General features: G+C 43.4%; 1 protein-coding gene across 1 annotated transcript in view; it reads right to left on the bottom strand.

Annotated features, from left to right (window-relative positions):
* dnah7 (dynein, axonemal, heavy chain 7) overlaps nt 1–12,056 on the bottom strand; it is an 83,251-nt gene that overhangs the window by 40,408 nt on the left and 30,787 nt on the right. The window contains exons 32-38 of the mRNA XM_027010040.2: nt 11,661–11,843; nt 9,399–9,575; nt 7,504–7,635; nt 4,049–4,270; nt 2,909–3,106; nt 639–794; nt 17–185 (exon numbers count right to left, since the gene is read on the bottom strand). Of these exons, the coding sequence (XP_026865841.2) occupies nt 17–185; nt 639–794; nt 2,909–3,106; nt 4,049–4,270; nt 7,504–7,635; nt 9,399–9,575; nt 11,661–11,843 (1,237 nt within the window). The remainder of the gene's footprint in view (nt 1–16; nt 186–638; nt 795–2,908; nt 3,107–4,048; nt 4,271–7,503; nt 7,636–9,398; nt 9,576–11,660; nt 11,844–12,056) is intronic.

Here is a 12,056-nt window from a genome sequence, read left to right as displayed (position 1 = left end):
AGAAAGAGAGACTGACCAGGAGGCCCCATGGCACACATGATCTGAACGTCCACCAGGTTAATGACTGAGCAGTCCTTGGTGTCGTACCAGTTCCAGTGGTCCAGCCACTGACGCAGCAGCTCTACTGGTGGCTGTGCGCCATATGTCTCCCTCGCCGGCATGTTCACATCGTCCACAAACACCACCTAGATGGGAAATGTCCACATCTTCATGTCCACCAAGCAGCTACACTCAAATCCAACATTCTTTAGTCTCCACCACTTAAAAGTGCCAGTGCACTGTGATTGGCAGTGGCATGCACAGGGTAATTCTGGCATCTGTAAATGAGAGCTGCATGAACAGGCTAATGGAGTAAAGCAAACAGGTACATGGCAATAAGCTGAGAAACAGTTGTTACTGTGTCCCATTGTTAGTGTGGAAATAAACACAAGATAGGATCATTAGAAAAGAGAAACCACTGTCTGCTCCTTCCACAAAGGTGGCACAAATTAGAACTAAAAGCTGGCATGAAATCTGCAAAAAAAAATCATACATCTTAGAAGTTCAGAAGTTTGAAGTATTTAAAAAAACTAAAAGAATCAACATCTAATCCAGTAGTTTATAATTAGAGCGTATTATAGTAGAACATAATGGCACACCATTCTCTTTCTCAGAGGCGGGCCAAACACTCCTTTCCGTCTCTTATCCAGCTTGGACATGATGATGTTCTGGGTCTGGACAGCTGTGGTCTGGGCTGAGAAGTTGATTAACAGAGGGTGGTACACGTCCTTGTTCAGATGTTTCAACAAGAAGTCCTGCAGGGAGGAAAAGAGATTGGACGAACTGGGTTCAAGTCACTCATTCTTTGGAAACACTTTAACAAGGGCCCAATGCTGTTTTAACTGGCAGGGATGTTGTTAAGGTGAGATTCTATCTCATCTGGCATTTCTGTACAAGTTCCTGCATTTGGAGTGGTTTTCAAATGACACCCTTAGAGAAAAATCAGTAATAAGAGCTACAGACTTTCACTTTCAGACACTACACTTTTTAAGTGTCCGATGGGCATTTCCCAAAAAGTACAAATTTACATACTCTATTACTTTTTCTCTAAGAGAGTCCTTTAAAAACACCATATTCTGCATTTTCGGGTGCCTGAAACAGGTTGTAACAAGTTAACCATGCAATGTATAGTGTCTCTTTAATCACTTGAAGGTTTCTGAAAGCACCAAGCACCCTCATCTGACAAATGACATGATTTTTCATTCGCACTCTCAATGAGGGCATTGAAGTCATCCACACCTGCCACACAGCGCACAGCCTGAGAGGGGTTTTCTCCCTAAGCTTTTCAAATCCTTTTAGATGAATGCACATGGGACACTTGAAACATTTTAGTGATAAAACCTTGGCTCCGTGTATGCGCGGACAAAAAATGTGATCCGGAAAGACACAGAAAGCGTGAGACAGGTACATAGGTGACTGATGTTTTGCATCTGCACATTCAAAATGATGTTTCTTTAAATGTGACTGCTGCAAAATTGCTGTAAAAAGCATTACAACTTTATGCATCATCGCCTGTCCCTCTGAAATGAGGATGGATCACCCCCTCTTAACCGCGCCATGGAACACTCATTCACAACTCCATCCACTTTCATTCTCCAAAGAGAAACTACCTGTGAATGTGCTTCTCCTCTGACTGCATCCAAGGTGGTCTGGCTCTTGTAACCGTTAATCTATCATGAACAGAAGACTAGCACAAGGGGAGCTCGTACCATGGCAGACTGTGTGTGTGTGTGTGTTTGTGTGTTTGTATGAGTGTGTGTGTGTGTGTGTGTGTGTGTGTGTGTGTGTGTGTGTGTGTGGGTGTGTAAAATATGAGCGTAACGAGGTGGGTAATGGATGAGGCTGTTATGGTGATAGATCTCCAGCTGCCTGAGCCACTCCCCATGCTCCACCAAAAATAGGAGCACAGGCTGTTTTCCTCTCCTCCACTGATCACTCGTATGGAGAGATAGAAAGTTGGAGGGAAGGAACGTATATAGGAAAGGACGTGGGGTTGGGATGGAAAGATGTAGGGATGGAAGAGATTGAGTTATTGGAGGATGGGAGAGTGAGAGTATGTAAGGATAGGGATGAAGCGATATGGAGACAGAAGGATGGAGATTGAGGGATGTGGATAGAAGGAAGGGGTTGGAAGTAGGAGGGAGTGGGGGAGGGGCACAGCAGGGTGCTGTCGGTCTCGGACTGCTGCCTCGTTTATCACTGCTGGTGACACACCCGCACTGGGCACACACACTAACACTCCTGTGGCTTTCCTCACTGCCATGCTCAACTGGGCATGATGACAGGGATATGTGTGTGTGTGTGTGTGTGTGTGTGTGCGCATGATGACAAGGACATGGGGGGGTAAGAAGTACCCTTTTTGCTAAATGTGTAGCTGCAGCACCCACCCCATGTTCACTAAACCAGGAGTCTCCCATGAGCAGCAGGTTTCTGGAGAAATGCTTTATTTCTACCTGTCTACTGCCATTCCTCACAGGCTGAAGGGAAGCTTAAACCTCATTGTGAAATAAAGCCCCATGAAACTACCTTTGTGGTGAAAGCAGTCTGCAATCAACTGGGAGGCTTCTTGTTCCAAAGTAATTCCCACTGCGACCTTCCTTGTTCTGTTCTGCTACTAGCTTTAATGACGCTAACACTGAGTGTGGCTTCTTCAGATCAACCCCCGGAGAGATCCTTCACTATTTGGTTCCTTCCCTGTTGTCTGACTCAGCTAATGAAGGTGTGTGAGTTCAGTAGGAAATAGTAACCCCCGTAGCCCCTCAGCACTGGCATGGACGAGACAGATGCAGGCAAAAAGAAGGGTGCCAGCCAGGGGAACACCAGCCAGACGGGGACCCAGCAGCCTGGCAGTCACAGGTCAGACACTCACAATGATGTACACACTCTTGCCAGTTCCCGTAGGCCCCACGAAGATAGTAGGCTTCTGGTGCGTGACCAGTAGCTCCATCAGTGCTGTGTAGCGTACGGTGTCTTCCGTTGGCACGATGATCTCGTTGAACTGTGCGTCCCTGGGGATGGGTGGAGCCTGCAACAGCTCGTCGGTCCACAGCGCCCACCTTCCTGGACCCTGAGGCACACGCCGATAAAAACGAGAGGGTGGTCTGCTCTGTGAGGGGTGAGTTAGTTACTTATGAGTTATTTACTCTGACTGCTCTGTGTCTCCAAACATCGCTACATGACATGTAAGGAGAAGAATCAATTTCATCCGTCTTAGGCCTACGAAGCTAATGTCATTTCAGTTCAGTTACACTGTGCTAAATATATATAAACAAATGAGGGAAGGTTTTTGACTATTTTTGGAGCTGAGGTATACTGAGCATGAGCAGAGTGGCTTAGACACAACTGATAAGACTCTCCAGAAACAGCGATTTTCAGCATGTAATGAGCCATGAAATTGACACATTAAGGCAAGTTACGCATGAAGTCATATTACAGAGAATTAAAGATTATGAGACATAACTAATAATGAGACAAATCACCTCATTCAGCATCAGCAGAATGTGAAATACAGATAATCAGTTTCTCGTGTCTCATACCTCAGAGTTTACCATCTTAAAAAAAGAACATTTATAGGGTTATATTTAGATTTATAGGGCTTTACCAAGGCTCAAACAAACACTCTGCTGGACTGTGTGTAAGCCTAGTAAAAAACTGCTGAGGAGCAGAGAGCCTCTCCATGCTAAAGCAAAGCTGTACTGTGTGCAATTATAAATGGCAGAATTCAACAATTTTAAAAAGGCATCGACTGAAAATAGCACTACATGCAGACCAGTAGTGAATCATGTTCTTCTAACTCCAAAACAAGCAAAAAATAGCATTTGGAGATTGCTAAAGAATTTCAAAATTATTTTTAAAAGGCATAAGCAGACATTTTAAGCCCAAGAATGCTGTTTAGGCAGGTGAAAAACGCTTAACTGGGCTTTGGCTCACTCTCAGCGCATATGCAGCCTCCGTGCCCTCCCGCAACACACGTGCCGACCCCATGCCCTCTCCCACCCATGCTGCTGACCTCTTTGACAAAGTGGTACTCATAGAGCGTGCCCTCTGTGGGTAAGGGCACGCTTAGCTGCTTGGTAGGGGGTTCCACGTGCTCCAGGATACCGTGGCGTGTCCGTGTCTCCTCGGTTAGTGCGCCTGTTAGCATCTCCCTCACCAGGCTGTCAAACTTCCCCCGGCCGGGTTCTGAGCAGCTGGCGCCCACCGACCACACCAGAGAGAAGATGAAAATACCCTGGAACAGAGAGACAGAAAGAGGTAGGGTGGGAGGAATGGAGGGAGAGAGGAAGGTACGGAGGACGTGAGGGCAGGCAGAAGACAGGCAGGTTTAGAAGTATGGTAAGGGTGTACCTAGGCAACATAAGGCTTCCCAAAAACAGGGATCTGATGTTCTGGTCCTCGTGGGCCACAGCACACTTGATTTTAACAAATGTCAAGCATTATTATAAAGATTCAGCAGTAGATATAAGGATTAGTGTAGACAAATGGAATTAATATGGAATTAACATTTTCATTTCCCTCTGTAATATCTCAGTTTCAAGCTAGTCAGTGCAATTTTGGCTGCATTCAAGGAATGAAAGCTGGATTTTCCTTTTGAACAATACAGTACAGGACAACTAAAAATACATTTATGCTAAACATTATTTCTTAGGCCCTCTGACATTACCTCCACCACTGACCTTACCTCCACCACTAACCTTACCTCTACCTCTGACCTTACCTCCACCACTGACCTTACCTCCACCACTGACCTTACCTCTACCTCTGACCTTACCTCCACCACTGACCTTACCTCTACCACTGACCTTACCTCCACCACTGTGTTCTTTGCTTTGGTGACATATGAAGCAATATATGAACCAGCAGCAAGCTACAAGGACTGTGACTCAATCTGGCATTAATCCAGCATAGATTAATCAATGCCACTAGATGTTGAGTTTCCATGCTGTTTTATGAACTGTTTTATGATGATGTCTGTCAGGAGCGGATGTGGATAATCACATCGTTAGAACAGAAATAGAGGACAGTATTGAACTGTAGGAACAAAAAAACAACTTTCTAAATGTGGTCAGCACTAACACAGGGACAATGATGTGGTATAAATTATCTCATAGTACTCATCACACTGGCCCTATGCAAGTATCTCACAGTACTCATCACACTGGCCCTGTCCAAGTGGCTCAGTGCTCATCACACTGGCCCTGTCCAAGAGGCCCAGTGCTCACACTGGCCCTGTCCAAGTATCTCACAGTCCTTATCACACTGGGGCTTTCCAAGTATCTCACAGTACTCATCACAGTGGCCCTGTCCAAGAGGCTCAGTGCTCATCACACTGGCCCTGTCCAAGTATCTCACAGTACTCATCACACTGGTCCTGTCCAAGTATCTCACAGTACTCATCACACTGGCCCTGTCCAAGTATCTCACAGTACTCATCACACTGGCCCTGTCGAAGAGGCTCAGTACTCACACTGGCCCTGTCCAAGTATCTCACAGTACTCATCACACTGGCCCTGTCGAAGAGGCTCAGTACTCACACTGGCCCTGTCCAAGTATCTCACAGTACTTATCACACTGGGGCTTTCCAAGTATCTCACAGTACTCATCACACTGGCCCTGTCCAAGAGGCTCAGTGCTCATCACACTGGCCCTCATTTATCAAGCATCTCAGAGTGCTCATCACATTGGGCTTTAAAGTCAAATGTATTTATATAGCACTTTTTACAACATGCATTGTCACAGAGCAGCTCTACAAATGTTTCGGTCAAGATCCCTATTGAGCAAGCCAGTGGTGAAGGTGGCAAGGAAAAACTCTCTGGGTAGAATTAAGGAAGAAAGCTTGAGAGGACCAAGACTCAACCCAGAACCCATCCTTCTTGGGCAGCCCAGTTTACAAACTACCCGTGCTATACTATATCAAGTATCTAAGAGTGCTAATCAGGCTGTTTACCCCCTAAACCTTCTTTTCCCCAATATAATAAATCCTATATTAATGCTTTTATTTCCAAAGATTTGTGTTTTTAAGAACATGGTAATACTACTACTACTACTACTACTACTACTACTACTACTACTACTACTACTACTAATAATAATAATAATAATAATAATAATAATAATAATAAATATGTATAATCTGTACAATTAATTATATATATGTATATGTAACAAATAGTACATGGTAAAGTACATTTAAGACACAGTAAATTAAGGGTAGGTCAGCCTAAACAAGTGTGTTAAAATGTTAAAATACCTATTGGAGCTTGTATTTGTAAAAAAAATACCTACAGAGGTGTATTTGGAGTATTTACTGAAACGCTATTCTGGAGCTTGGAAGCTATATTAGAAAATGATCTGAGTTACAGATGATTTAAGCAATCACCGGTAAGCCTCCCTTAGTTTTCAGGAAAAGTGACAATCCTTCAAGAGATCTGTAAGATATGCCAGAGCCAGCCCATGTCTTTAAATGTCAACAAGGATTAGTAGTCTTGTAGAGTGGCATTTTAGAGTGGTATGCTCTGACTACATTTCCCAGGGTAAGGTAATAAGCTGCCACATCCTGATCCAATTTAAAGAGAAATGGAAAAAAAAAAGAGAGAAAAAAAAACCCCAACACATATCCATGCGTTAAACTGTTATGGTCATTGTTACTGTTCCTGTTACTGCAGGGAAACAGACCGTAATTTATTTGTGTATCATGTCTGGCTGATCAGTTAAACTTTGGAAACAGTGGAGGGGCAGCGTCTCAGCACACACAGAATGACAGCACGGAAGAGGTGCAGAAATCCACAGCTCCTCTTGTACAGCTAACAAAGCTGGAACGTCAACAAAACAAAGGAGAGGGAAAACAGGGCCCCCGCAGCCAAGATGATAACTCACACCTGCAGCACGTGAACAGGCGCGGCAGGGGCTGGCTGGGTGGAAATCAGCAGATAACAAAAGACGGCATGGGAGACAGTGAGTAAAGGATTCCAGGAACAAAACGGGTTTATCTCTTCTCACTCCCTGGACTTGTAGGAGAAAGCATGTAAGCAGAGGACAACAAGAATCTACTTTACAGACTAAAGAAAGGTGAGGTCAAGCACCTTCCCTCACAATGAGCAGTACTGAAGCTGTCTTTAGTAAACACGTGTGAGGTTTTGCACTGTGTGCCGGTGTCAAGCGCATCACTACAAGCCTCTGAAAACTAACTGATCCACTTCAGTGATAATGTTATTCCCTGGAGAGGACTCGCCTGGAGAGGACTCGCCATGACTGTTACATTCCAGCTTGATATCCTCAAATCTTCTTGTGCGCAAGAGTGACGTTTCTTCCCATTTCATTTCACCGCACCCTTGCATCAAGGGATTTTAATTTACTTCATCGAAACCAGGAGCACATTCCTTTGCATAAACAACACCTCCAGCATGTGTCCTCTAGGGTCTGGTTGCAGGTGTGTCGGCGTGCAGCGAGCGCATGCTCTCTCACCTCCAGCCAGGAACACACGTCTCTCTGGCTCATGCCTTTCATCTGGCTCTCCTCCTGGAACTCATCCATCATGCAGTCCATCAGGTTCATCAGGGAACGCACCAGATTTGTGTCCGATGTCGGAGACAACTCCTTCCATTTGTCGTAAAAAAAAAAAAAAAAAAAAAAAAAAAAAAAAAAAAAAAAAAAAAAAAAAAGTGGAAGAGTAAATGGTTTGATCATTTCACTTGCCTTAACCCTGAGCCTAGCTTCACAAAAAGTGTGAATATTGCAAATACCAAATAAACAATGAGACCAGTTAGCATTAAGCTAACAGGTGCTCATTAGCTTAATTTACTATTGATATCAGCATTTTAGAGTTGATCAGTTCAATAACTAATATTATATTCACTAGCTAATCTATAGGACGATAAACAGTATCACAATAATATCTAAATATAAACATCAAACTATACGGTAGTCACACAAAAACAGGATAAAATACACAATTAGTAACAGTGACTACAGTATCTCACATATACCATACAGGGGAAAAGGAACAGTAAAGCACAACTTTTATTCAGATATTACATTAGCTTATTCAGAGTTCCACCTTAATTAGCTGAAATGCAAATGCATACAACGCAATTTGCAAAAAAAAAATTTTTTTTTTTAAAGAATAATTAGCTTTTATGCAGCTTTGACTGGAACACATGTAAGTGTGCACCAATAATTGCACTACTTTGTGATTACCAGAGCAAACCATACGCACAGGCTGTGCTGAGCAGATAGACCACAGAATATCTAGTCATTTCCTTTCCTTTTCTGGCTCTATTAGTCTACTTATGAAGCCTTGTTAATACTAATCTGTTTCTTTAATGTACTGTCTGTGTTTTATTCATTAAATTGCACTGGGAGGTGGAGTTTTATTGCTATTATTTGAGTGCAACAGAGCAGACAGATTGTCTCACACACTTAAAAATCCTCCATACTTATTTGACTTATTTGCAGACGAGCTGCAGCCTGACGAGCGTCTGTGCAGCCCCAGTTTGACATCAGAAGTTCTGCTAACTACCAACTTAATCCCCAAGAGGCTGAAGAAGCCTTGAGTGGGTAAACAGGAATCTTATCGAGGCATGCATGGGAAATTTGCAACTTATGAACTGTCAGACAGCGTTCTGAAAAAGGATGCTATATCCAGCTTTAAAAGCACAGTGGCCTGTTTCTGGTACTTCACTCATCTACAGGGCTGTGCTCAAAATATATGTATGAAAATTATATTCTCAAAATATGTACTCAAAACACATTTAACACAAACTCTCTCTCTCTCTCTCTCTCTCTCTCTCTCTCTCTCTCTCTCTCTCTCTCTCTCTCTCTCTCTCTATATATATATATATATATATATATATATATATATATATATATGGGTGTGGGTGTGTGTGTGTGTGTGTGTGCGCGCGTGAGTGTGAATATTGCAAATACCAAATAAATGACAGAGCTGATAAGACCAATTATATAGGTATATGTAGTTTTTCATTATTTTCATAAATACATTTAAATATAATGTATTTGAATACATATTCATATATTTAAAAAAAAACATTCAAAATATATTATTTTACTATAAAACTTGTGAATTATGAATCGCTTCAAATAATGACCCATATCCTAAAAATCCAATATCCTGTGCATTTTTTTATAGATGCTTCCCACCACAATGAAAGAGGTCAAATATTTAGGCTGAGAAACCTGAAGAATCCAAATAAAACTTTCCTTGCAGTGACCTTCAGAGGTCATTGGTAATGAACTGTAAAAGGCTTTCTCTCCAGTGAACTTCAAAGGTCATCTAGAACGGAAAGCCTCTCTCTGCGGTGGTCATCGGTAATGAACAGCCATACAGCGATGGCCGAGAGTACCTTGGTTCCTTTGCGGATGAGCTGCAGGCAGGCGGGGACCATGCGGTCGAAGAGGCCCGTGATGAGGTCTTTGTGCATGCCGCTCAGTGCGGAGGGGAGAGTGTTGAGCCAGGAGAGAAGCAGTGACCTCCAGCCCAGCATGTGTGGCTCCATGTAGATCATACCACAGCGAGACACCTGAATGCAGCAGCAGACAAACCATCTCTCACAGAGGAGCAGGACAAGCAGCTTCTATATGGAACCAAGCTTTCTTTATGCAGAAAGGAGTCTTCTGTCATATCGGTGTTTTTGCTGCTATCAGTCCACTGCTGCAAGTAGTGTGCTCTCTGTGTTCTTCACTGAAAGACTTTTGAAAAATGCAAAAATACTGTATATTTTTTATCCATCTTTTCAAAAATGATTTTCAGCAGAAAAAAGGGTCAAGCAGTTACATTTCATTTGCTTTTAAATGAAGGCAAACTGCTGTGAGCCCAAAGTTACATTTACAACTGTACAGAGAACACTTAACCTCCAGCAATGGAAATCTATGGAGCCTAGGCAGGGAGCTTGCATACTTTGAAAAAGGCCATATTTTTGGCCTTTTGTGGTCATTATTTCTTTATAGATTTTTTTTATTATTGTAATGCTTTTTATGGAGCTCAGGTAGTATGTGATGAATAACTGATAGGGCTTATATTGCTGAAATGAAAGGCAGATGTAGAGAGGATGAATTCAAACAGCTGCAAGGGGAACGCAGAAGTGAGGCAAGGAGACTTATCTGGCACAACTGTAGCCAGCATACTTGTGTGTTAGCCAAACTGTAGCCCGACTGTACCCAGCACGCTTGCGTGTTAGCCCAACTGTAGCCAGCAGGCTTGTGTGTTAGCCCAACTGTAGCCAGCACGCTTGCGTGTTAGCCCAACTGTAGCAGCCGGCATGCTCATATGTTGGCCCAACTGTGACTGAACTTTACTCCAGTTTCTAGTTCTAGTCCTCTTAAAAAATGAAAACAATGCAGAGTGAGGCCAGGAAACTTGGAGAGAAAGCAAGGGAAACAATCAGGAGACCCGTAGGCAAGAGAGAGAGAGAGGAAGAAGGAGAGAAAGAATGCGAGAGAGAGAGAGAGAGAGAGAGTGCGGCAACGAAATGAGGCAGATATGAGACAGAGCCAGACAGATAACAAGAGATGAGAAAAGTGAGAGAAAAAGACAATGTCTCTGTGTTGCAGCCAAATCCTTTTTACTTTGCATCACAACAGACACAATTCCACCTAGATGTGATCTCTGCCAGCTTGCTTTCTCTGCATTTGTGCTCAGAGAAGGCAGCAACATTCTGCTTTCAATCAATACCTGATCTAATCTGATCTTGTGGCAGTCACTGTATACATAGACAACCAGTCACAAACACTTACAAACACATACACATCAGCACACATTCACACGCATGCACACAGACTATAGCTACCACTATCGTGCTACCTAAATCTACATCTTTATCACCCTGTTCTTTTGAATCAGGCTTATAACCCACTCTTGACGTGCTGATTAAACTCAGGCGTGTCGCCCTAAGGGTTTCTTCTTCAGATTCAAGCATCACAAAGGGAGACGTTAGGCATTTGGCAAGATCCCCGGAGACACGGGAGCCGTCTTAGATAACGACGCGGGCGGCTCAGTAAGCCCAGGGGGTGGGGGGGTGGGGGGTGTAGTTCGCGTGTTCCGGTACGCATGGAGCTGATGGCAACATGTCATTACCCCATCCCCATCCGCACACAGGGGGAGTGGGAGAGAACGCGGTGTGGGCGAGGGACCGTGGCAGGTCTATAGCAGAAGCAGGATTGGTACAGCAGCATCTCAAAGCCGCCTTCTGACAGGTTCTCTGGAAGAGCCTCCTGCACACCACATACCAGCATAATCCTGTTTGGAAGCATTACTCCCAGACACCAAGTAACAAATTGTGAGTGACGTGTGATTTTTACAGATGACTGTTGGATTAATCATCATCTGCAACACAACGATGCATGTTTATCATACTCTATTATATTTATTTTTACGCAATTAACTAGATGTGACAAGTGTTTCGGTTCCAAATGTGAATTACAGGAACTACAAAATAACTCGAGTTGTTCACGACTACTAAAACTCCTTCAGTGTGATATTTTTTAAGTGGCGAAAAACTGATTGTCTGCTCTTCAGATTCTCAGAGAAGAAGCATGATCCACAGGCTTCACTCAAGGCATGTCCCATTGCACTAGAACTATAAGACTACATTTCCCACAATCCTCACCGTGGCAGGTGAAGCCACTTCCAGGTCCATGGGTTCGAAGATGAGGCTCATCTGCGGCGACATCTGGATGATCTCTCCACTCATCAGACACAGCTTCTTATTGTCATCCAGCACCGTGTTCATGTTCTCAATCCACACCGCATCGACTGGGCCGTCGAATATCAGCCACTTCCTGTCTGGAGTCTGCATAGACAGAACAAGGTGGGTAATCTTTTGTTTGTGTTTTTTATCTACACAGCATAGACCACATTTAACAGGAAACTTCCACAGTTGTCAGTGTACCTGAATATCAAATACACCTCTTAAAAGAAAGGTGATATAATCAAAAAATGGAGCAGGAGTAAGTCCGACCTGTCATGTCCACTACTCTAAGAAAAGATATCCAAAGTTTGGACT

This window comes from Electrophorus electricus, chromosome 25 (assembly GCF_013358815.1).
Source record: "Electrophorus electricus isolate fEleEle1 chromosome 25, fEleEle1.pri, whole genome shotgun sequence".
Taxonomy (NCBI): domain Eukaryota; kingdom Metazoa; phylum Chordata; class Actinopteri; order Gymnotiformes; family Gymnotidae; genus Electrophorus; species Electrophorus electricus.
The sequence above is the reverse complement of the archived record's forward strand: the minus strand, read 5'-3'. Positions and strand labels throughout refer to the sequence as shown.